At 43.4% G+C, this 26,076-nt stretch overlaps 1 protein-coding gene and 2 long non-coding RNA genes across 3 annotated transcripts; 2 read left to right on the top strand and 1 right to left on the bottom strand.

Annotated features, from left to right (window-relative positions):
• The first annotated feature begins 1,495 nt into the window (after positions 1-1,495).
• Positions 1,496-1,901, top strand: LOC124681326. Its single transcript, XR_006995824.1, has 3 exons — positions 1,496-1,543; positions 1,655-1,738; positions 1,825-1,901. It is a non-coding gene; the product is annotated as an uncharacterized LOC124681326 (long non-coding RNA).
• A 4,420-nt stretch (positions 1,902-6,321) lies between these two features.
• Positions 6,322-6,747, bottom strand: LOC124681330. Its single transcript, XR_006995825.1, has 3 exons — positions 6,634-6,747; positions 6,476-6,551; positions 6,322-6,396 (listed from the first exon to the last, which is right to left on the bottom strand). It is a non-coding gene; the product is annotated as an uncharacterized LOC124681330 (long non-coding RNA).
• Positions 6,748-19,457: 12,710 nt separating this feature from the next.
• Positions 19,458-25,893, top strand: LOC124681324 (serine/arginine repetitive matrix protein 1-like). The gene is made up of 12 exons (XM_047216257.1): positions 19,458-19,913; positions 20,227-20,340; positions 20,942-21,016; positions 22,071-22,184; positions 22,960-23,034; positions 23,493-23,606; positions 24,336-24,410; positions 24,905-25,046; positions 25,123-25,163; positions 25,308-25,406; positions 25,513-25,707; positions 25,798-25,893. The coding sequence occupies exons 1-12, from the start codon at positions 19,458-19,460 to the stop codon at positions 25,891-25,893; spliced, it is 1,596 nt and encodes a 531-aa protein (XP_047072213.1).
• Positions 25,894-26,076: the final 183 nt, after the last annotated feature.

Below are 26,076 nucleotides of genomic sequence, written 5' to 3'. Positions count from 1 at the left end.
AAAAGTGCAACAGTTGGAGGATTTGAGGATGAGGGAGAGGATGAACCGTATCTATGTAGAATGGTGGATCAGATCGACCACTCTGATTAGGCGGCTGTGCAGGGCGAGCCCCATGGTGTAGCTCGGGAGGGAGGCATCGTGTGTGGTGTATGATTTCATAATCCATCACAATCGCGTATCTCGCCTCAGCAACATCGGTACCCCACGAGTGAAAGATGAAGATGTTATGTACTCCACGAGTAGTGCTATTGTGAGAGGGGTGTGCTCCGGTGTCCCCCCCCTGGTGAACGACGTTCAGGTGGGATACCCGTTGGAGACGGTGGGGCCGTATTAGTCGCGTATAATTATACTCCACGTCATTTTCCACATAGATGATCGGATGCCACGTAGATATTGTACGTATCTTAGGTGAAGACGGTTTCCGCCGGCCCCACGTCATTAGAATTGGAGTTGGACCCGATAATTACGTCGATCAGGTGGAGTTGATGCCGGCGATAGGCGGTGGTTACGGGGAAAGATTCGAATCCTTGCGTGTGCGCCATTGCTGGTTCTCCTTAGGGTTTGAGAGGTTGTATCGGGAGTGAGACGGCAGGGACGACGACGTTGGGAACGGCAAGGCGTAGCGGTTTCCTTCGTGTGCGCCATAGCTCGTCCTCGTTTGGGTTTGGAAGGTTCTGTCCATCGGGAGGGAGACGGCAGGGAGGACGACGTTGGGGCGGCAAGGCGTAGCGCACGGCGACGAGGAGTCTGGGCAAGGTCGGACGTGGAGGCGGGAGGCGGATCCGGCGACGAGGAGTGCTGGGGCAAGGTCGGACGTGGAGCGGGAAGCGGATCCTGCGACGAGGAGGCTGTGCAAGGTCGGACGTGGAGGCGGGAGGTGGATCCGGCGACGAGGAGGCTGGGCAAGGATCGCACGCGGGTTGTTCCTGCTGCTAGAGGCGGCGTTAGGGTTTGGCGGATCATTGTTCGTTCGTGGTAGGTAATTGATTGTACAAAGTAATTGCATGTTCATGATTTGGTAGATGTTAGGGTTTGGGTTTGGAGCTCCTTTTTTGAGATGTACTTATTTTGGTTGTTACTTTGAACAGGCGATGGACGTTTCAGATTTGAGTGCAAGTTCAATGGAGTACGAAAGCGGAAATACAGATGAAGAGGAATTCAATATTTCGTCTGCCAACTATAATGCACCTCGTGAAGATGAACAAAGTTGGGGAGACGATGATGTCGACGAAAGTGTGAGTGAAACGGAAGTACTAGTTTTATTTAGTAGTTCCATGTAAGTTGTTAAATACTGATTGTGCTTATTTTTGCTAATAGATGGATGCAGATGGTGTTGATGTAGAAGATGATAATGTAGAGCAAGAAGAAGATGTTGACACTGATAATGTGAGTTTTGTAGTAATAATTGTGTGATTGCATAAAAATATGGAATGTGTGATAATGTGAATTGATGTTGACATGTTTTAAAATGAATTAGATTCAGAGTGATGTTGTGGAGGAGGCAACTGATGACGAGAGATTGGACTGTGGTTTTGTTGATGAGGTATGCATTTAAATATTATTAGGTGATATGTATGTTTAATTTATATTTAATAAGTCAACAATGCATTTTATATAGTCGTGACATGGCCGTTAATATTTCTTGTTTGGTCAGGTCTTAGTTGGCGATAATTCTTCTTACGACTATTACGGTGATTCAGACTTGGAGACTATAGAAGAACCTGTTAGAAGAAGACATGTAAGATTTATGAATTCATTCGTTGTATGACTCGCGGCCATGGCGTTAAAAAAATTGTTTTAAATGTTATCCAATTGTGCATGCAGGTGAAATCAGTTGGTAAGAAAAAGAATGGATCAGAGGATGAAGATGAGAGTGATACAGAAGATAAGAGGAAGTTTTACTCGGGAAGTAATGGAGAAGACCTTTGTGTCCGAGGCAGCTGCTTATACTTTTTATAATGGATATGCTCGACAAGAGGGATTCGGTGTAAGAAAGTTCAAGTTCAAAGAGACTAAGGGTGCTAACAAAATAGTTCGCAGAAGGCGGTTTGTGTGTTCTCGGGAAGGAAAACGTAACAGCAAGTTTCGACTATGGACAACCGCACTCGTAGGTTGAGACCTTTGTCACGTTGCAATTGTAAAGCGGAGTTGGATGTGAAGCTTGATAGAGGTTCGGGGGTTTGGCGAGTTGCAAAATTTGTTTACAAGCACGGTCATAAGTGTGCAGAACCGAGCGAGAGCCCATTTTTATGGTCACATAGGAGGATAAAAGATTTCCAGAAAGCGGAGATATTAGCATTGGCAGCAGCTGGGGTTAGGAAGCATGTGATCATGGATACCTTCCTCAGCAAGTATGGTCGGTACACCACTGTTGGGTTTACGAGGAAGGACTTGTACAACATGTGCTGCGGGGAGAAGAGAAAGTTACTTGCAGGTGGTGATGCTAGCTCAGCCATTGCCATGATGGAGAACCGGAGGAAGAAGTTTGCTGATTTTTTTTTTGAGTACGACGTTGATAGTAAAGGTCGTTTGAAAAGCTTGTTCTGGTGTGATGCTCAGTCCCGGCAGGATTACAATGATTATGGAGACGTACTTGTGTTTGATAGTACATATAAGATGAACCGATATGGTATGCCATTTGTTCCGTTTGTTGGAATTAACAATCACCGGAGGACGACAGTTTTTGCGTGTGCCATCTTATCAGATGAGAAGGAAAGCACGTATGTATGGTTACTGAAGACTTTTTTGAAAGCTATGTTGCAGCAGAAACCCAAGTCAATAATCACCGATGCCGATAGTGCGATGATTAGAGCTGTTCGAAGTGTGTTTCCGGAGCAGTCGCACCGTATTTGTTCATGGCACATTGAAAAGAACATGGCTCGGCACCTAAGTTTCAAGTCGTTGAGTGAGTTTTGGGCTCTGTTGTATTACACGACCACACCGGATATATTCGAGGAAAGATGGCACGCTTTTATCCAGAAATGGCAGACGGAGAAAACACAGACGTGGCTGAAAAGAATGTACAAGAAGAGGAGATTATGGGCAGCGGCGTACCTATCCGAGGGTTCGGCTTGGTATGAAAAGCAATCAGCGAAGTGAAAGTCTTAACTCATGTCTTCACCTACACCTAGACTACGGTATGACACTAGTGGATTTGATTTTGCACTACGAGAATGCTATAGTGCGCATTAGAGAGACGGAGGCAAAAGATGACTGCATCAGTTCACGGACATCACCTGTACCGAGTAACCAATTTGAGGAGAATTGAGAGAGCTGCTGCAAAGGTATTCACTCCGGCAAACTTTTATATATTGCAGCAAGAGATATACAAAATAGAAGGCATTGAGGTTATAGATCGAGTATAAGGGAACAGAAGGTGAGATGCAGTTTGTTGTTGCTTGGAAAAAGAGAAAGCATGCAAAGTTTTATGTTGACTATAAACCGGCCAACTCGGATAAATTAGTAGAGTGCAGCTGTCGAAGGATGATCCGGAGGGGACTTCCTTGCAAGCATATTCTGCATGTACTTGATGTGCTGGATTTGGATGAAATACCGGGTTGTTTAGTTCTTCTGCGATTCTCTAAACAAGCTAGGGGTGGCTTGCCAGCGAGGCGCACGAGCGATCTACATGATTGGGGTTTTCCCGTAGCGGAGGAGCGACAAAGATTTACGGAGTTGAATGTGTTACAAGCTGAAGCATTGCAAGTTGCATACAAAGATCCACTGTTGTTCGAGCGGACCAAGGCATTTTATGCTGACATTATTTCAAACAAGATGGAGTATGATAATGTACCCAACCGTCTCACAAACTCGGTGAATACTAATGTAAATGAATTGGGTGACCCTGCTCAAGTTGCTGCTCGAGGTGCGCCTAAGAAACGAAAGCGTAGAGATGATGGACAAGGACCCGTGACAATGAATGGAAGGCCATTATCGTATGACGAGCGGGGTAGGGGGATTCGATGTACCAGATGCAAAAAGGCTGGACACACCAAACGTAGCTTGAAGTGTGACCTGAATCCTAGGTGAGAGTATAAATTTTTCCTGGCGATCAATTATTTATGAATCCTTTTAAACTTTAGTTATTTACTTTATCATCTGTTTTGTTAATTGCAGGCATGTTGCGCATATTATAGGAGGTCAGGATGATGAATGACTTATTTTGAAGGACGAACTTGGCACGACATTATGAAGCTTGAGTTGGCATGCCGATATGTTTTATGTAGTCATTGGCTATATGAAGCTGTAGTCATTGCTCATTATGTGTTGTATTACGTCACTATACCCTCGGGTTTAATTACGTCATAACAGTTTTCAACATCATGCGACAGGAGATTCGAACTTCACGTGATAACAGATTTGAACTTCATGTCATATCATATATGAACTTCCTGTGAAAACACATCTGTACTTCGTCTGCTAACATGTATGAACTTCATGTGATAACAATGAAGTATTCCGTGTGGTAACATATATGAAGTGCAAGCTAGCAACATGAATCAAGTCGTAAGTACCTGAGGCTGGCTAAATACAAATAAATTAACGACTCAGTTACATAGACAAACATGCATGATTTCGTGGAGATACATGACTATGGGGATCGTTCATTTGTGTTGCATGTGATGACGACTATCTATACCGCATGTGCTGAGGAAATTACAAAAACCCACCACAATTGCGGCTATGGTTTAAAAAAAGCACCGCCTTTCATATTTTTGACAGAAAACCAACAGTTTGATCTAACAGCGTGACAGATACCCACCACTTCGCGAAATGAGCTCGGTTAAGCGGGTTAAGCATCAAACTGACAGGTGGGGTCCATAGTCAAGCTGACGTGGCAACGGAGACAGGTCAAAACGACCCGGCCAGGCCCGTGCGTTGGGGTCATTCTGTTCTTTTCTCCCCTTCTCCCGTCCGCCGCCGTCGCACGTCCGCCGCCGCAGGAACGCCGCCCTCGCCATGCCGTCGTGGAACGACGATGAGAGCAGCAGCCAAGACAGTCTGCTCTCTGAGTTCGCACATGGGGCCGATCTGAGCCCAACGTCTCGGGTACGTGTTGAGCTAGGGTTAGGGTTTGGTAAAATTTGGGAATTAGTTGATTTACTCTGTTCTATTCGAATTGGTTGCATTTTATCTTGTGATTTAGGTCCCAGAGAGCATGTATGACCCGGATTACGCCAGTGTTCATGTTGGGCCGGAGCACTGCCACCATCACTTGCCGTGCCACAAGTATGTGGCATTCGAGGGGACGAACACGGGCCGGAGGTTCTTGGGATGTGGATGCAAGGTACGAACATCTCTTCAATATCTTGTGCATTTAGAAATCCTTGTGCATTTAGAAAATGTTGTGACAGTTCTAGTGCATTTAGAAAATGTAGCAAAAGAAAACCTTGTGTCATATTTAGCACCATATTTTTGAGCTACATTGGTTTATGAAAACTTGTACTAAATTTTGGAATAAAAATACTTTTCAGGAAAATATTTGTGAGACGGTATTTTGGGTGGATCAGGAGTGGCCACAATCTCTGAAACATGCATTGCTCCAGTTGTGGCATTCATTTGAGGAGGAAAAGGAAACCAGAATCTCTGGTAATGTAGAGTATGCTACTGCCAATTACCAGCTAGTGCTTGAGAAGAGGGAGTTGGAAAAGAAAAACCTTGAACTGCATAAACAACTTGGTAACCTGAGTAGTGAGCAAGAAGCAATGGTTCCGAAATCTGCTGCTGAACTTGAGAAGGTTATGAAGGAGAAGGCAGAGCTGCAGATTGCCACTCTAAAGGAGGAGAAGAAGAAGCTGGAGTATTACGTTGCAGATCTCTTCAATATTAGAGATAGAAACCTGAAGAAGATGAAGGCCATACAAGAGATTTGTGCAAGTTGGGAGTGAAGCATGCCACTATGTTGATGTAATAAATGTAGTAGATGTTCTATGTCTGATATTTGTGTAACTGAACCAAGTACTATGTATGTTCTATCACTGTGTGGAGAGATGTACTGTGTGGACCAAGTACTAAGTGTTGTTCATATAAGTGCTGTTGAAATTTTGGTAACATACTTTTTTTCTGTCACACTACTAGCTTAATATATAGATCAATCACACTAGTAGATCAATCACACTAGTAGCTTAATATGTAGATGAATACTTAAAATCACACAATCACAGTACTTGCCAACCGTATTTAAATGTCATACATATAGATTCACAGAAGCCGAGATTGACACAAGCTGGGAAACCTTCTACGGGACTAAAACCCAACCTATGATCACTGCAGCTTTATCTACTTAGTAAATCTCTTGGAGATCCGGACAACCTTCGTTTTCACCGTCTCTAACAGATTTGAAGTTGCTAGAACTATCTGTGCGTTAATGAGGTTCCTTGATCCGTTTATCATCTCCTGCAAACAATAGGCATCGGTTATTCATTTTATGTACCATGGAACAAAGGTGTTTGGTCACCATGTAGAATATCAGTACCTGTGATATTTCTTTATTCCATTTATCTCCATCCCAATGTTCCATGCATTGAAGAACAAATAAGCCACATGAATTGCTGCACAATTAATTCGGTTCATTGAGTTAGTACATGCAATAGTAGCGTAATATGTATTTAGTTGTAGTTTGCATGTACTGACCCATCTTTTTGCTGCGGCATATCGTATGATTTTATATCCCAAGATATCACATCAGGGAAAAATCCAGATGTAGATTTGTTGTACTCTTGGATGTCAGCAGAAATTTGTTGTCTCTATACAAATATAGATAATTAGATGTTTACGTACGCATGCAATTTGAAGACGAGTATGTAGTAGAAGAAACAGTATCAGAGCCCGACAGTGTCTATGGTCACACTTAATGGAAATAATGAGTCAAGAACTTGGAATTCTTGCTTGGGTGTGTGCATGATCACGGTAGTCCAGTGATTGTTCGATATGTTAACTGGAAAATATGCCTGTGTGACAGGAAAAATTGTGAGTACATGCAATGTAAATTAGTATTACTACTAAATTTTGTCATATTGATGGATTACTTTACCTTCTCCCGCCTAAAATATTCGTCGATAACTCGTTGAATGGTTCCAGTTCTTACAGCTAGGAGATCATTGTTCTTATTATTATTTTTTGTTTTGTGGCCCTTGCGATGTGCTTCTAGCAGGAATGATGACCTCCACGCTGCACATAAGTACCGATCATCCCCAACACGATGAGACAAATCTCCAATGTAAGCATCGATAACCTGAAAAACAAAGGTTTCGTGTAGTTAACACACAAACATACATGTGCATAATTCATACATTAAAAGTATGTGCACAGTTGAAGCGTCAGCAATATACTTACATCATCTGTACACCATTTATGGTCTAGAACCACTTTAAGCCGTTGTGATGTCAACGTGACGCCAATATCATTTTTGTAGATAATTTTTTTCCCATTTACCTCACTCTTGCAACATAGTTGAACAAAAAGCTCTGCTGCTGCAATGTGTTCCGCTGTTAAGGCAGTAGAGTCTTGCGGAATTTCAACATCATTGGTGGACAGAGTAGCTGTACACAAAAAATGCATTGTGTTTAGTATCACATTACTAATCAAATATTTAAGTACATATCTTCCGTTGCGTACCTATTGCGGGAGTTGGCTTTTTTCGAGGTTGTCGTTTCGTTCGATTCTCAATGATGTAAGGATACTGCAGTTTAAGAGGGAGCTTTCGCTTCCTCTTTCCATTTACATCTTCATTCTTGCCGGTTGCACTGTTGACGCTTTTTGATCCTTCTGAGGCAGCCTCTTTGTGTTCGTCTTCTTTGTTCATATTTTTGAGGGCAGGTTCAAAAATATGTGATGGCACCTCCGATGAAGAGGCCTCCTTAAAATCTTCAGCAACTTGCCATGGATTGTCTGGCGTGCCATCCCCTATGAAGTCACACTTGGTCCTTGCAGGTGTTATGTAATCCTCTTCTTTATTGTCCTCTTTCGACACCTACGGAAAGGAAACATACAAGCACGTGACGCAGGTGAAAGCATGTTAATCTGCATTATTCACAATAGTGGAAGCATGTTAATCTGCATTATTTGTTGTGAAACTAACCTTGTGAACATCTTCTTTAGGTAATGACACACTCCGGGTGTCACTTTTTTTGTCGTAAACAAATTCTTTCCGTTCAAGTACTCCGTTGAGGTAAGATCCGCAGCCTTCGTCATAACAGTACTGATCTGAAAGTGTTTCCGCGGATGGCTTGTACCTAACACCTGATTTGTTTAATAATTTGACAACATCCTGCAACAAGGAAACAAATTTTAGGATGTCAATAATAATTAAATACATGGTGAACTTTGTTGTTCATAATTATTTACGCCTAATCACCTTCGCGCATCTCTCTGGTAGTTCTTCCATCATATCCCTCTTAAAATCCTGCATCATCCTCTTCATGGTGGTTTCCATCTTTATTTCCCACGACGGGCCGGGTTTTCTCGAGCTACTAGCCTTCCCAGTGCTCCTTCCATTGCCCTTTCCATTGCTCCTTCCAGTACCCGGTTTTTTAATTTCTGCACCCATGTTTTTTCCATCTGTTTTCTTCCCATACTGTCGCCTATATGCCTCTGTGATGTTATCTTCAATCTAAAATTAACAAATTTAATATGTCAGTACGATATTTGACAGTACATAGTTATATGCAAAACAACTATAATAAATGAAATGGCCGGTATATGTATGCTTACCTTAAGGATACCTTTGCCCCGGCCATTATCTTGATCATAGCTATCTCTCAAGGCTACAGCAGCTTCTGTCCAGTTGATCATAAGTGGGCGTGAAGAGATGCGAGCATATAGTGCTATCTCATCAAGAGGTTGCACTTTCTCCCAATACAAGTACTACATGCAAAAAAAATATAAAGGATAGTTAGTATATGTTGCAACATAATTAAAAAAAAACCATTAAAGGACATGTACCTCTAAAATTGCAACATTGCCTTTCGGCCACTGCCTAACATATATTCCTCTCCGACAAGGGCTGATCTGGTCCATGACATATGCAAGTGTGAATTGGTTCCAATTCAAGTTGTGTAACTTGTACATTGTTTCCACAAATGCATAGAACGGCTTGTAAACCGTAGCTGTCGAAGTAGGAGCTAGAACAAGCCCTATAAGAATTAAGACAGCTCTTCGAAGGAAGTCGTCATTTGTGGCTTTTGATGTAATGATTTCATCAATCATATCTTTCATGACTAAATTGCCAGTTTTTTTACTAAGAAATCTAGTAGGTATGTTTGTTTTCCATTCTTCTCCTTCCTCTTCCAAAATATCAGCAGACGACAAGCCTTCATCCTGTAATCCTAGCAAGCATTCCACATCCTCATTTGTTGCCGATATTTCACCCACCCTAGGTTCAATGATGAACCTACCCTTTTCCTCGTCATAAACCTGCATCATGTATTTGACCAATAGTGGCCGTATCTTTCTGGATGGAATTTGCATCATGCATCGGCCAACAGCACAAGTGCGTAATTTGTCTCGTTGCTCGTCTGTCATTGCTGCTACGACTTTCTGCCACCTAATTATGTCACAGAAAATCTCCCCATCCGGGTCTTGCATCCTGCAGACCAATTGAACAACATCAAATTAATAGGAGGTAGGAAATAAAATTGTACAACTGCATCACATGAAACTAATACACTATACCCTCGGGTTTAATTACGTCATAACAGATTTCAACATCATGCAACAGCAGATTCGAACTTCACGTGATAACAGATTTGAACTTCATGTCATATCATATATGAACTTCCTGTGAAAACACATCTGTACTTCGTCTGCTAACATGTATGAACTTCATGTGATAACAATGAAGTATTCCGTGTGCTAACATATATGAAGTGCAAGCTAGCAATATGAATCAAGTCGTAAGTACCTGAGGCTGGCTACATACAAATAAATTAACGACTCAGTTACATAGACAAACATGCATGATTTCGTGGAGATACATGACTATGGGGATCGTTCATTTCTGTTGCATGTGATGACGACTATCTATACCGCATGTGGTGAGGAAATTAGGGTTGAGGGAGGAGGATGCGACCGTGAGAGAGAGTATGGTCGCGTCACAGATGATGGTGGCCGCGGCATACCTGCGTTTGTCGAGGCAGAGAAGGTGGCCGCCCTAGATACGAGGATGTCCGCGGCAGAGACGATGATGGCGGCAGCAGACACCCACGGTGGCCGCGGGAGAGATCTTGATGTCGATGCACAGACGACGGTGGCCGCCACAGAGATGTGCGTCCGAGGGTCGGTGATGTGCGGGGTGCCGGACGGTGCTTCAGCTCGGGGGCGGCGGACGGTGGTTCAGGTGGGGGGCGGCGGCGGACGTGGGAAGATGGAGGTTAGGTCAACGAGTCCACGACCTGCACTATTTCAACCCAATCACCCCGCACTACTCGCACGTAATGTACCGACCAACGCATTCATTAATCATTAAATGGGCCGAAAGCCCATTAAGTTGTCCCAACTCATAATAATGCAATTTAAGTCCCATATTTGTAATTATTATTTTCAATGCAAAGTTTCAAATTGCATTCTGGTTTTTACAAATAATAATTTCCAAATTTTACTTCATGCACATTACATCTATGTCTGTAAACTAAGATCTATCAAATATGAATAAAGTTACAATTTTATTGTTTCATACAAATTATGAAAAATATTATGATTTTTTTTTTTTTACCCAGCCTTAAATGGTGCCAACTCCAAAATGGTGGTTTGGTCATTTTTGACAGCACAAGGTTTCACATCACAAGGTTCACAATTGTGCCAAATCTTGGCCAATTCCATGTTGGTTTGGTCATTTTTCATGAATTACCCCCTCATTTCCTCCGAAAACCCCTCTATCGACACATCTACACCATGGGGCCACCATGGTGCCAACTCCAAAATGGGAAAACAATGAGCAACCAAGGTTTCACATCACAAGGTTCACAAGTGTGCCAAATCTTGGCCCAATCCATGGTGGTTTGGTCATTTTTCATGAATTACCCCCTCATTTCCTCCGAAAACCCCTCTATCGACACATCTACACCATGGGGCCACCATGGTGCCAACTCCAAAATGGGAAAACAATGAGCAACCAGGGTTTCACATCACAAGGTTCACAAGTGTGCCAAATCTTGGCCAATTCCATGTTGGTTTGGTCATTTTTCATGAATTTCCCCCTCATTTCCTCCGGAAACCCCTCTATCGACACATCTACACCATGGGGCCACCATGGTGCCAACTCCAAAATGGGAAAACAATGAGCAACCAAGGTTTCACATCACAAGGTTCACAAGTGTGCCAAATCTTGGCCAATTCCATGTTGGTTTGGTCATTTTTCATGAATTTCCCCCTCATTTCCTCCGGAAACCCCTCTATCGACACATCTACACCATGGGGCCACCATGGTGCCAACTCCAAAATGGGAAAACAATGAGCAACCAAGGTTTCACATCACAAGCTTCACAATTGTGCCAAATCTTGGCCAATTCCATGGTGGTTTGGTCATTTTTCATGAATTTCCCCCTCATTTCGTCCGAAAACCCCTCTATCGACACATCTACACCATGGGGCCACCATGGTGCCAACTCCAAAATGGGAAAACAATGAGCAACCAAGGTTTCACATCACAAGGTTCACAAGTGTGCCAAATCTTGGCCCAATCCATGGTGGTTTGGTCATTTTTCATGAATTACCCCCTCATTTCCTCCGAAAACCCCTCTATCGACACATCTACACCATGGGGCCACCATGGTGCCAACTCCAAAATGGGAAAACAATGAGCAACCAAGGTTTCACATCACAAGGTTCACAAGTGTGCCAAATCTTGGCCCAATCCATGGTGGTTTGGTCATTTTTCATGAATTACCCCCTCATTTCCTCCGAAAACCCCTCTATCGACACATCTACACCATGGGGCCACCATGGTGCCAACTCCAAAATGGGAAAACAGTGAGCAACCAAGGTTTCACATCACAAGGTTCACAAGTGTGCCAAATCTTGGCCAATTCCATGGTGGTTTGGTCATTTTTCATGAATTTCCCCCTCATTTCCTCCGAAAACCCCTCTATCGACACATCTACACCATGGGGCCACCATGGTGCCAACTCCAAAATGGGAAAACACTGAGCAACCAAGGTTTCACATCACAAGGTTCACAAGTGTGCCAAATCTTGGCCAATTCCATGTTGGTTTGGTCATTTTTCATGAATTTCCCCTTCTTTTCCTCCGGAAACCCCTCTATCGACACATCTACACCATGGGGCCACCATGGTGCCAACTCCAAAATGGGAAAACAGTGAGCAACCAAGGTTTCACATCACAAGGTTCACAAGTGTGCCAAATCTTGGCCAATTCCATGGTGGTTTGGTCATTTTTCATGAATTACCCCCTCATTTCCTCCGAAAACCCCTCTATCGACACATCTACACCATGGGGCCACCATGGTGCCAACTCCAAAATGGGAAAACAATGAGCAACCAGGGTTTCACATCACAAGGTTCACAAGTGTGCCAAATCTTGGCCAATTCCATGTTGGTTTGGTCATTTTTCATGAATTTCCCCCTCATTTCCTCCGGAAACCCCTCTATCGACACATCTACACCATGGGGCCACCATGGTGCCAACTCCAAAATGGGAAAACAATGAGCAACCAAGGTTTCACATCACAAGGTTCACAAGTGTGCCAAATCTTGGCCAATTCCATGTTGGTTTGGTCATTTTTCATGAATTTCCCCCTCATTTCCTCCGGAAACCCCTCTATCGACACATCTACACCATGGGGCCACCATGGTGCCAACTCCAAAATGGGAAAACAATGAGCAACCAAGGTTTCACATCACAAGCTTCACAATTGTGCCAAATCTTGGCCAATTCCATGGTGGTTTGGTCATTTTTCATGAATTTCCCCCTCATTTCGTCCGAAAACCCCTCTATCGACACATCTACACCATGGGGCCACCATGGTGCCAACTCCAAAATGGGAAAACAATGAGCAACCAAGGTTTCACATCACAAGGTTCACAAGTGTGCCAAATCTTGGCCCAATCCATGGTGGTTTGGTCATTTTTCATGAATTACCCCCTCATTTCCTCCGAAAACCCCTCTATCGACACATCTACACCATGGGGCCACCATGGTGCCAACTCCAAAATGGGAAAACAATGAGCAACCAAGGTTTCACATCACAAGGTTCACAAGTGTGCCAAATCTTGGCCCAATCCATGGTGGTTTGGTCATTTTTCATGAATTACCCCCTCATTTCCTCCGAAAACCCCTCTATCGACACATCTACACCATGGGGCCACCATGGTGCCAACTCCAAAATGGGAAAACAGTGAGCAACCAAGGTTTCACATCACAAGGTTCACAAGTGTGCCAAATCTTGGCCAATTCCATGGTGGTTTGGTCATTTTTCATGAATTTCCCCCTCATTTCCTCCGAAAACCCCTCTATCGACACATCTACACCATGGGGCCACCATGGTGCCAACTCCAAAATGGGAAAACACTGAGCAACCAAGGTTTCACATCACAAGGTTCACAAGTGTGCCAAATCTTGGCCAATTCCATGTTGGTTTGGTCATTTTTCATGAATTTCCCCTTCTTTTCCTCCGGAAACCCCTCTATCGACACATCTACACCATGGGGCCACCATGGTGCCAACTCCAAAATGGGAAAACAGTGAGCAACCAAGGTTTCACATCACAAGGTTCACAAGTGTGCCAAATCTTGGCCAATTCCATGGTGGTTTGGTCATTTTTCATGAATTACCCCCTCATTTCCTCCGAAAACCCCTCTATCGACACATCTACACCATGGGGCCACCATGGTGCCAACTCCAAAATGGGAAAACAATGAGCAACCAAGGTTTCACATCACAAGGTTCACAAGTGTGCCAAATCTTGGCCAATTCCATGTTGGTTTGGTCATTTTTCATGAATTTCCCCCTCATTTCCTCCGGAAACCCCTCTATCGACACATCTACACCATGGGGCCACCATGGTGCCAACTCCAAAATGGGAAAACACTGAGCAACCAAGGTTTCACATCACAAGGTTCACAAGTATGCCAAATCTTGGCCAATTCCATGTTGGTTTGGTCATTTTTCATGAATTTCCCCCTCATTTCCTCCGGAAACCCCTCTATCGACACATCTACACCATGGGGCCACCATGGTGCCAACTCCAAAATGGGAAAACAATGAGCAACCAAGGTTTCACATCACAAGGTTCACAAGTGTGCCAAATCTTGGCCAATTCCATGTTGGTTTGGTCATTTTTCATGAATTACCCCCTCATTTCCTCCGAAAACCCCTCTATCGACACATCTACACCATGGGGCCACCATGGTGCCAACTCCAAAATGGGAAAACAGTGAGCAACCAAGGTTTCACATCACAAGGTTCACAAGTGTGCCAAATCTTGGCCAATTCCATGTTGGTTTGGTCATTTTTCATGAATTTCCCCCTCTTTTCCTCCGGAAACCCCTCTATCGACACATCTACACCATGGGGCCACCATGGTGCCAACTCCAAAATGGGAAAACAATGAGCAACCAAGGTTTCACATCACAAGCTTCACAATTGTGCCAAATCTTGGCCAATTCCATGGTGGTTTTGTCATTTTTCATGAATTACCCCCTCTTTTCCTCCGAAAACCCCTCCGTCCAAACACTTCCCTTTGCTCTACTATATTTACAGCCAAGGACTGTTGCTGATCTGCTCTAATATTTGGATGATTTGTTGCTGATGTGCTCCTATATTTCGATGATTTGTTGTAATATTTAACTTGGATTAAATTTAAATTTGCATTACTCATAGTGTGCTAGTATATCAGCTGATGTGCTCCTATATTTCGATGATTTGTTGTAATATTTAACTTGGATTAAATTTAAATTTGCATTACTCATAGTGTGCTAGTATATCAGTAAATCCACAGCCATGTTACCTAACCATCTAGATGCAAATTTGTCACTACTAATACACTAGGATTCAGGAAACGCCCTCATCATGTTAATGAAAGACATGCATATTTTTGTTTTCAATTACGGATTACGTTTTTTTGTTTATGTTTCAAACTTGTGCTAAACTTGAGCTGTGCTTCCATTCACAAATAAATGCAACATGCAACCACCATCATTCCAAATGAAACACAAAGCTAAGCATCATAACCTACATAATAATTCAACACACAACATAGATCCACACAGATTCAGTAATTAAGACCATCACTATAGTAGATGGTCTGACAACTCAGTTCAAAAGCATAACAAACATTGTTCAACACCACAAGCAGCAGTAGTTCCAACATCATAAACCTAAAGCATATCAACAAAAGCAACCAGAGCAACCACCATCCACAGGAGCTAGGCTTCAAGCATCCTCCATAGCAAGCACCAACAGAAGCCCATGATGCTCTGCCCTAATCTGCTTGGAGGTGCCAGTCTGGGATAGCTCCTCGCAGTGCTGCCTCAGGCTATTAAGCTTCCCATCCCCGGGCTTCACCTTGTGCCATGGACAGAAGTACTTCCCCCTCTTCTTGAAAGGGAAGGCCCCGAGCATCCAGCTTCGCAGCGAGCTTGGTCTTGAAGGATCCAATGTTCCTGCTCGTCCACGGACTCGAGCTGAATCTCGGGAGTCATACTGCACAACAACAAAATGTACAAGTTATGATTAAAGATACAAACCAAACACAATGAAATACAAGCAATGCTACAGAACAACTTGTATAGCTCACCTCCAGGGAGCCATCTGAATCCTGTAACTCCTCATATGGAGCAGGGACAGGTGGAGCAGGCACTGCTGGAGCAGGCACAGGTGGAGCAGGGACAGGTGGAGCTGGCACTGGTGGAGCTGGCACTGCTGGGGCTGGCACTGGTGGAGCTGGAACTGGTGGAGCTGGCACTGGTGGAGCTGGCACTGGTGGAGCTGGCACAGGTTCTTCCTCCTCCTGGATTGGAGGAGGGACAGGCTCTAGCTCCTGGATTGGAGGAGGCACATGCTGCTCCTCCTCGCGCTTCCGCTTCCTGGAACCTTCACCAGCCTGCATAGAAATAACATAAGTCACCACAGTAATCACCTTAAGGAAAATAACATCCAAATACTATGCATACCAAATAGATCATCTTAATTATTCTTCCATTATATCTTATGTATACTCCAAACTACCTGATCATGCATACAAGGGAATTATATTTATAGTTACATTATGCTAGCACCTAGCCTGATCATGATTTGACAAGGGAATTATATTGTCTGCCTGATCATGCATAGTTATCATTGACAAGGGAATTATATTGTCTGCTCTGTTAAGCAATGCATCAGAACTACCTGATCATGCAAAGTTACATTATACTACAAACTACATGATCATGCAAAGTTATCATTGACAAGGGAATTATCATGCAAAGCAATGCATCACAACTGCAATAAGTCAACAAGCTTCATTTTGCTAATTGGTAGTGCCCCATCAGTGCTACAATTTCCCTTGTCAAATAAGAAAGGAAGAACAAAATTCATTTTGTTATTATTGGTACTGGCCCATCAGTGCTAAAATTTGCTACAGAGTTGCATCACTTTGTCAATGCTAACTTTGCAAACATGTATGCTCATACAAGCAAGTTATCTATCACTAATTTTTCTAATTTCAAGCTATTTGTACCAGGCAACATATGAATATCAAGCTTTTAAATGTAGTTAATGATATCTTAATCTAGATAGGAGTTCACAAAGCATTGAATAGATCAATTTAATATTTCTGTCTCAATAATTGTGAGTCTACTAAAATTTAAGTTAATTCTTATGTCACCAAATGTTACTTCTAACCCACATTGCAACTCATAACTAGCATAAATCAGGAAACAAATCAACAATACTGGTTTTTTTCTCACTTACAACCCATATTGCAATTCATATCCACCATCAATCACGAATCAATACAACGGGCTAGGTTATTTATTGCATTCACAACCCAATATAAACCTACAAAAATCTCTGTTGCAACAAAAATCCGATCATATTAACCAGCATAGCAAGATATCTCTACAGCAAAATGACTACGCCCAAGATCCATCGATGTCCAGCATTTAAAAAACATAAAAATCAATCGTTCTTCCTAGGTCATTCTCATCTCCAAGGCACTCCCCCCATGCATCTGTAGACCCGCTTAATCGAAAGCAAAAACAAGGGACAGAGAACTTACCTCCATCTGCATGTCCGCCTGCACCTCACTGACGTCGCCGGCAGCCGGCGCAGCCACCAGATCAGCCACCGTCTTCACCGCCGCGGAGGATGAAGCCTCCTCCACAAGATCCGACGCCACCTTCACGGCTGCGGCAGCATCTCCGCCCGCATCCACATCTCCGCCCGCATCCACATCGGCCGTTGCCGCCACCACCGTGCCGACGACCACCGACCGGATGATGGAGGACTCCACGGCGGTGGTCCTCGCAGCGACCGCCGACCCTCCAGCAGCGCTTTCCCCTCCAACCGCCTGCGCCGATGGATCAACTTCCACCACCGCCACCGTCTTCACATCCTCCGCCGCAGCTCCCCCAGCATCCATCGCGTACGGATCTACTGGATCGCCGACGATCTAATACCTAATCTACCGGCGGGCGGAGTGAGGGAGAGGGAGGCGGGTTTTTTGGCGGAGTGAGCGAGAGGGAGAAGATGGGGAACGGGGGGAAATGGCAGCGGGCGTGCCAAAAGGAAGGCTTTTATATTCCCCGACGATTACGCTCCCTAGCCACGTCTGACTACACGTCACCGACGCCTCCTCTTCCTTGCCACGTTGCTGGCCACGTCGCAAACCGTATACGTACAGAATACCGTACAACCGCATCCGCGCGCCCCGCTATACACAAGGCCGAAGGGGTATCGGGTAATCTTGACCGTCAATGTGTTTTTCACCCCAACGTCGTTCGCCAGGGGGGGGACACCGGAGCACAGGCGATTGTGAGAGGGAAAACGGAGGGTCATATGGGGTGGGAAGTGAGCAGACGTAGGAGGCACATGGCGCCGCCTGAAGAAAATAGCTGGGTTTTAAAGTGCCCGCTCAACTTCAGTAACAGATGGAGCGAAAGAAGTTGTGCCTCATCGTTAGAATTAATTACCAAAGCATGCATGGGACGGAACGATCACTTATTGTTCTGATGCAATGAAACTTACTTATACGATCATAATTATCAAGCTTCGTCCACTACATCCGTGATGAACACATGACTTTAATCAAACGGACATGCAATGATGTGAGGACACATAACTTCAATCAAACGGCTGACACAAATTGCGGTGATGTGGACATGTTGCATGTGCAGCTTGCAAACATTGAATGCTTATAGTGGGGATCAACTTTCAGTGGTAGGTGACGTGCCCGTCAACAGCGAGGCGCCAGTGGTGACTTCGTCAACCTCAAGATATGCCGGCTCAGTCCCTCGGAGGTGCTCATAGGGGTAGGGTGTGCGTGCGTGCGTTCATAGGGGTGTTTGTACGTGCGTGTTTGTGAGCGTCTGCGTTGTATTGTGTTCTCAAAAAAAAACACAAAAAAATATATAAAAGAAATAAAACAATACAAATTAAAAAGAAACCAGATTTAGGGGGGGGGGTAAAACCCTAAACCTGCGGAGGCCTTTAGTCGCGGTTGGCCAGGCGAACCGCGACTAAAGGTCCTCCGCCCCGACGGACGGCTGGTGCCCACGTGGACGGGCCTTTAGTCGCGGTTCGTAAGCAACCGCGACTAAAGGGGGGACCTTTAGTCCCGCACAGTGGCTGCTAGTGATGAGGAGGAAGAAGCGGAGGTTGCAGACGTACAAAGTGTGGCCGATGATGAGCAGCCAGTAGAGGCGCTGAATATTTCGATGGATGATTATGACGTGGACGGGCAAGCAGTGGAAAATGATGAGAATGATCGGAATAACATAAACTTTGATAGTTGCCCACATGATAACAAAGCCGATGACGAAATCATTATCTCGAGCTCGCACCTAGTCAAGCCATGAGGGAAGTTGCTCATGGTGATAGCAATACCATTTTGGCTACCATATCTCCCTGGCCAAAATCCGTATCCATGTCTATTTCACGTGTAATCCCCATTCACCCGATAATAGAAAATACCATATAGGCTACCATATCTCCCATATGTTACCTCAAAGACGGATGCATAGTCAAATTCAGGACAGAATTTATTTCGTAGTGTTTACATCCCTACTTAGCCGTAAACGTTGAGGGAAACTTTTTTAGAGGATATTTGAGCAAACCTTTATTTTCTTTAGGGGAAGAGGATTTTTTTAGGGGAAGAGGAAAACTTTAATATTTGTATGGATATTTTTAAGTTAGTAACTTTGAACGGCCCATGTCACTGGCGGCCCATGGAGTGAAGAAGGCTCCTGCCTCGGGCTTCAGGACCTTGCTGTGGGCTACCTCTTCTCATCTCGTCTCGTCTCATGCCGTCGCCGTCCTTTCCTCCGGCGAGCCGCCGCAGCCATGGCAGGCCTCCCGCCGCTTCTGCCAACGCCGCCCGCAAGCGTAAGCTCTCCTCTTCCTCATTCTCCTCAACTCCGAGGCTGCCTCTGCTTCTCCCGCCGTCCCCACTCACCCTTTTTCTTCCCTTGCTCCAGCTCAAGCTGCGGGACACGGCCGTCGAGCCCCGCGCGCCCAAGCGACACCGTCCCCTGGAGCCGCCTGCTTCGGATAGCCGCCGCCCGCAACCGGATTCTCCGCCTAGCAGTAGGGAGCTGCCTCCGCCGCCGAAGTCCAAAGTTCGGCGTCGATCGAGGTCACCGCCGCCGTTCAGTGTTCGGAGTCGATCGAGGTCACCGCCGCCGTACAAAGTTCAGCGTCGATTGAGGTCACCGCAGCCGTCCAAAGTTCGGTGTCGATCGAGGTCTCCGTCGATCGAGGTTTTCTTCAGTCTTAAAATTCAGAGTACTTCAAAGTGGGCAACATTTTATTGCCCACTTTGATTTAGTTTGCTAGCATTGAGGGAATTGATTTTTTTTATCCATAATGAGTTAGACCGAAATTGCTGCATACAGTGTGCACGCACATCCTTCATGAACTCTTAGCAATAATAAGTGATTCCTTGCAATTGGTACCATAGTAATACTTTTATAATCAAGTACGAGAGAATGTGTAGGTGTTCTCGCTTATCACCGTTGCTGGTTTTTTTTTACCTACTCCTACTTCCTTTCATGGCTGCATTCCATTTTGCAGCACCCAGAAACTTCCTCAGCTACAGTAGGGAATAGACCTGGTCCTGCAATCAGGGGGCATGAGCAGAAGTTGGATAGCAAGAAGATGGATGGAAAAAATCAGAGTGATGACAAGGTGAAAAATATCTCCTGCTGTGTACTGATGCATATTTCAAAGTTGCCGTGATGTCAGGTTGAATGAAAACAGGGGCAATTGTTAAATTGACCAGATAGTTGATTTGCGCTTCACGGTTTTTCTGTTTACTTCAGTTTTGGATTCGTTGGAAGTTGGAACTGTCTATGCTACGTGGTTAGAATTCCATTGTCAATCATTTTGATGCAGTTGCATTAAAACATTATCTTAAACAATTTCCGCTAGACCACTCCAGACCAACTTGTTCTGCTAGGAATTTAGCAAGACTGACAATGATGCTTACCGACAAACATAATACATGCTTGTCAAACAAATAACCAAGAGAGAACATTCGACATATCATTATTCCCCTTACACGTTTATTGCTGCGTATATACTTATTGAAGCACATACAAATTTAAGGTATTGATTGATTTACTGTTTTGAGTTTCCTCTTTTGGGCTGTTTAGCGGGGTTGATCCTTTTACATGCTAGTTCTGGGCATGTTCTATTAAAAAGTATACGACTAAAATTCAAAGGTTGAGATGAAATTCAATGTTACTGTGCATGGTTGTTTTATTGTCTATCTCGTGTTACTTGTCAGGCTCCAAGCAGAAGTGCTCGTCGCAAGAAGAGAAAAAGACAGATACGAGCGGAAGCTAAAAAAGAATTTAGGGAGGTATGGAATAGCTTGATTTTGGTTTGGCTCTTGGCTGGTTGTATCATGTAAATGATTTGTTTCACTTACTTGACTGGTCGAAAGGCATTCAATCAATGTACCTTGTTTGCCTTTTGATATTAAGTTCATTAGTGAACCTGATTGAATTGCCAATGTAGTTGCAAACCCGTAATATTTGGAGCTCTAGGTTACTGTGTAAATTGTGAAGTCTATGGATGTTTCACATGGATCTAAATGGTAAACGATCAAAATAGGCACACCTCACCTGTTCGCTTTTATATGGTATATATATTTCTTGTAACATGGAAAAAATTATGGTACTGTTGACAGTTGACGTTTAAACTCAATTGCATCTCTGCTACATGGTTATAGCCCAATTACAAATCATTTGGTACCGTTGACATTTGACATTAAACTCCCTCGTAAACAAATTTCCGCTATACCACTACAGACCAACTTATTCGCTGGAAACTTAGGAAGACTGACAATGATGTTTACTGACACATTACATGCGTGTAGAACAAGTACCCAAGAGAATACCCGACCACCGCCGCCCCTGTTCTTTGCCTGGCGAGGGAATCTGAGCGGGGTCAACGATGAGTAACTTGGGTAGTAACATAGAACTACATGCAATGTGCCAACTAATCATTTTGATGACATATCATGTTATTAATTGAGGAAACAGAGCATTGTGGTAACTAGCTATGTTACCATAACATCACATTTCCCAAGACTAGATGAGTCTACACCTAATTAATATGACTTTGCATGACACCACACGTATGTTACTACCCACTATGGAGGTGTTCTTCCCACTATGACTAGTCTAAAATAGTACAATGTGCATGCACATAGGTGTTCTTCTCAACGTTGCAGATTTTTTTTTTCATTTTACCTACTCCCTCCGTTCCCAGAAAAGCTTCTTAACTTTGTCTAGATACGAAGGTATATAGACATGTTTTAGCTATAGATTCATCCGTATCTAGAAAAAGATGCCAAGCTTTTTTAGAAACAGAGGAAGTACTTCCTTTCATGGCCGCATTGCATTTTGCAGCACTCAGAAACTTCATCAGGTGCAGTAGAGAAGACACTTGATCCTGCAGTCCGGGGTGATGAGCTGGAGTTGCATAGTGAGAAGATAGATGGAAAAAACCAGAGTGACCACAAGGTGAAAAAGATGTCCTGTTGTGTATGTCTGCATATTTTGAAATTGTTGTGATACTAGTTTGAATGAAAATAGGGGGAAGTTATTAGATTGACCAGAAAGTTAAATTGCACTTATCAGTGAAAATTCATCGATGGTTATGCTGATTACTTCAATTTTGGAGCCGTTTTGATGCATTTGACGTTGACATCAAAAGCTCTTGCTGAGGCTATGTGGTTATGACCTCATTGCCAATCATTTGGTACTGTTGGCAGTTGACATTAAAACTCCCTCTGAAAAAAATCTGCTATACCACTACAGACCAACTTATTTGCTAGGAATTTGGGAAGACTTACAATGATGTTTACTGCACATATTACATGCTTGTAGAACAAATATCCAAGGGAAAGAATTTAAGATATCATTGTACACTATCATATGCTTATCGAAGTTAATCTGTCCCTTCTATTTTCTTGATTTTTACACCATTGCCCTTTCACGTTTATGGTACATATATTTCTTGTAACACGGACAAATTTAAGGTATTGATTCACTCTTCCGAGTTTCCCTCTTTAGGCCTGTTTAGGGGGTTGATCCTTCTACGTGGTACTTGTCTACCATCCGGACATCTTATATGAACAGCTCCATGCTCCTTCTGTTCTCTAATTTATCAAACAAAACCTCGATATCCCAGCATGTTCTATTTGCGACCAACATTTAAAGGTTGAGATGAAACTCAATGTTACTGTGTACAGTTGCCACAGCTGTTTTTACCTGTCTATCTCCTGTTACTCATCAGGCTCCAAGCAGAAGTGCTCGTCGCAAGAAGATGAGAAGACAAGTATGGACGGAAGCTAAAAAACAAATGAGGGAGGTATGGAATAGCTTGATTTTGGTTTGGTTAGTGCTTGGCTGGTAGTATTATCTAGATGATTTCTTTCACTTGACTGGTTGAAAGGCATTCAGTCTATTTCTTTTGTTTGCCTTCTGGTACTAAGTTCAGTAGAGAATCTGATTGAACTGCCAACATATTTGCAAACCGGCAATATTTGGAGCTCTCAGTTACTGTATAAATAGTTAAGTCTTTATGGGTATCTCAAATGGTTCTAAAATAGTACAATGTGCATGCACATAGGTGTTCTTCTCAACGTTGCAGTTTTTTTTTCATTTTACCTACTCCCTCCGTTCCCAGAAAAGCTTCTTAACTTTGTCTAGATACGAAGGTATATAGACATGTTTTAGCTATAGATTCATCCGTATCTAGAAAAAGATGCCAAGCTTTTTTAGAAACGGAGGAAGTACTTCCTATCATGGCCGCATTGCATTTTGCAGCACTCAGAAACTTCATCAGGTGCAGTAGAGAAGACACCTGATCCTGCAGTCCGGGGTGATGAGCTGGAGTTGCATAGTGAGAAGATGGATGGAAAAAACCAGAGTGACCACAAGGTGAAAAAGATGTGTTGTGTACGGGTGCATATTTTGAAATTGGTATGATACCAGTTTGAATGAAAATAGGGGGCAGTTATTAAATTGACCAGAAAGTTGAATTGCACATATCAGTGAAAATTCATCGATGATTATGCTGTTTACATCAAAATCTCTTGCTGAGGCTATGTGGTTATGACCTCATTGCCAATCATTTGGTACTGTTGACAGTTGACATTAAAACTCCCTCTGAAAAAAATCTGCTATACCACTACAGACCAACTTATTTGCTAGGAACTTGGGAAGACTTACGATGATGTTTACTGCACATATTACATGCTTGTAGAACAAATATCCAAAGGAAAGCATTTAGCATATCATTGTACACTATCATAGGCTTATCGAAGTTAATCTGTCCCTTCTATTTTCTTGATTTTTGCACTATTGCCCTTTCACGTTTACGGTACATATATTTCTTGTAACACGGACAAATTTAAGGTATTGATCACTCTTCTGGATTTCCCTCCTGTTTAGGGGGTTGATCCTTCTACGTGGTACTTTTCTTCCATCCGGACATCTTATACGAACAGCTCCACGCTCCTTCTGTTCTCTACTTTATCAAACAAAACCTCGATATCTCAGCATGTTCTATTAGAAAGTGCGACCAAAATTTAAAGGTTCAGATGAAACTCAATGTTACTGTGTACAGTTGTCACAGCTGTTTTACCTGTATCTCCTGTTACTTATCAGGCTCCAAGCAGAAGTGCTCGTCGCAAGAAGATGAGAAGACAAGTATGGACGGAAGCTAAAAAACAAATGATGGAGGTATGGAATAGCTTGATTTTGGTTTGGCTAGTGCTTGGCTGGTAGTATTATCTAGATGATTTCTTTCACTTGACTGGTTGAAAGGCATTCAGTCTATTTCTTTTGTTTGCCTTTTGGTATTAAGTTCAGTAGTGAATCTGATTGAACTGCCAACATATTTGCAAACCGGTAATATTTGGAGTTCTCAGTTACTGTATAATAGTTAAGTCTTTATGGGCATCTCACATGGCTCTAAATAATAGTCGACAATCAAACAGTCTCACCTCACCCTTTAGCTTTTATATGGCAAGCAGCCATGTAAATGGCTGTTATTTAGAAGACTGGTATTTTGAATGTCATACCTCACATGGTTCTAAATAATAGTCGACAATCAAACAGTCTCACCTCACCCTTTAGCTTTTATATGTCAAGCAGCCCTGTAAATGGCTGACTGGTATTTTGAATGTCATACTTACATTTCTCAACTCTGATGCATTGGAATTGTGGCTATTTAGATGAAAAAGGACAAGCTGTTAGAAAAGATTAAAAAGCTGCAAGATTGTGCCTGGCTTATGGAGAAGGATGGTGCAGACAAGGCTGAAATCATGGAATTCAGGAGTTTGATTGAATCAACAAAGAAGCAGTATGAGGAGAATGGTAGCAACGTGAAACATTTCAACTTCATAATTTGGTGCCTATTTGTCTTTGCTAACCTAATTGGTATGTGATGTAGAGGAACTATTGGCCCAGGCAGGATCAAGTGCATCACAGCAGGTGCTAAACAATGACAGACTTGACAAAACTGTGGGAACTTCATATACATTTTGCTACTTTAGTATTTTGTTGCTAAAATGCGCGCAGTTAACTTTTAATGTCACAGCCTATTTTATGACGATGACGACGTTATGTGTTTTGCAGCATGTGGAAACAATGGCAGCTCTTGTAGAGACGGTTGAGGGAGATGAGCAGAACATGGATTCTGGAGAAGCGGAGGGCAGAAGCCTGAAAGGTTGCAAGGTAAGCACTTTTCGTGACGAGTCCCTTTGGGTGCGTGCTTCCTTTCTTTACCTATGTCAACTACTTTGGTGTCTAATTTGATGTTGAATGAAACTCTTGATCATAGGAAGCTTCCAAACAAAGCGAACTAGCGGAGGAGGTGAACCGTCTCAAGAGTGAGATCGAAACGGTCAGGCAAGACCGTGACTACCAGTCAGCAAAGGCGCAGTCTTTGATGGCTGACATGGCTAAGCAGAAAGAAGTCGCAAGAAGATACGGAGTCGAGCTAGAGGATGCTATGAGGAGAGTCGCTGCCCTCGAGGTATCCTTGTCGCGTTCCTGTTTCCTGGATGTATCTGCAAGCTGTTGAACAACTGACCAATGGGTATCTATTGTAATCGTGTACTACTAGGAAAGAGGGCTACTGGAAAGCGAGACAATCAGAACGTTGCAGGTTCAGCTTGCATGTGCAAACGAGAAACTAATGGTATGTAATGATTTGTTCTAGCGTGTTGCATGTTTGTTTCGGCAAACTTGGCTTTCTAGTCCTCTCTTTCGTCGGTGACTCAACAAGCCATCCAGGCAAATACGGTCTTTTTTTCTTTTGTCGGTGACTCAACTAGCAATTATTTTTTTGCTTTGTCTGAGAGTTACCTTGTGATTTGTGGAAACGCGACTGACTGACCGTTGT

The sequence above is a fragment of the Lolium rigidum genome, unplaced genomic scaffold, assembly GCF_022539505.1.
Source record: "Lolium rigidum isolate FL_2022 unplaced genomic scaffold, APGP_CSIRO_Lrig_0.1 contig_39330_1, whole genome shotgun sequence".
NCBI lineage: Eukaryota > Viridiplantae > Streptophyta > Magnoliopsida > Poales > Poaceae > Lolium > Lolium rigidum.
The sequence above is the reverse complement of the archived record's forward strand: the minus strand, read 5'-3'. Positions and strand labels throughout refer to the sequence as shown.

What these genes read in the sequence shown, in the direction of transcription:
- LOC124681324 (XM_047216257.1), top strand. Translation starts at nt 19,458, where the DNA reads ATGCCGTCGCCGTCCTTTCCTCCGGCGAGCCGCCGCAGCCATGGCAGG. An exon ending in AAAATCAGAGTGATGACAAG is followed by an intron (nt 20,341 to 20,941) that starts GTGAAAAATATC and finishes GTTACTTGTCAG; the next exon opens with GCTCCAAGCAGAAGTGCTCG. An exon ending in AAAACCAGAGTGACCACAAG is followed by an intron (nt 23,607 to 24,335) that starts GTGAAAAAGATG and finishes GTTACTTATCAG; the next exon opens with GCTCCAAGCAGAAGTGCTCG.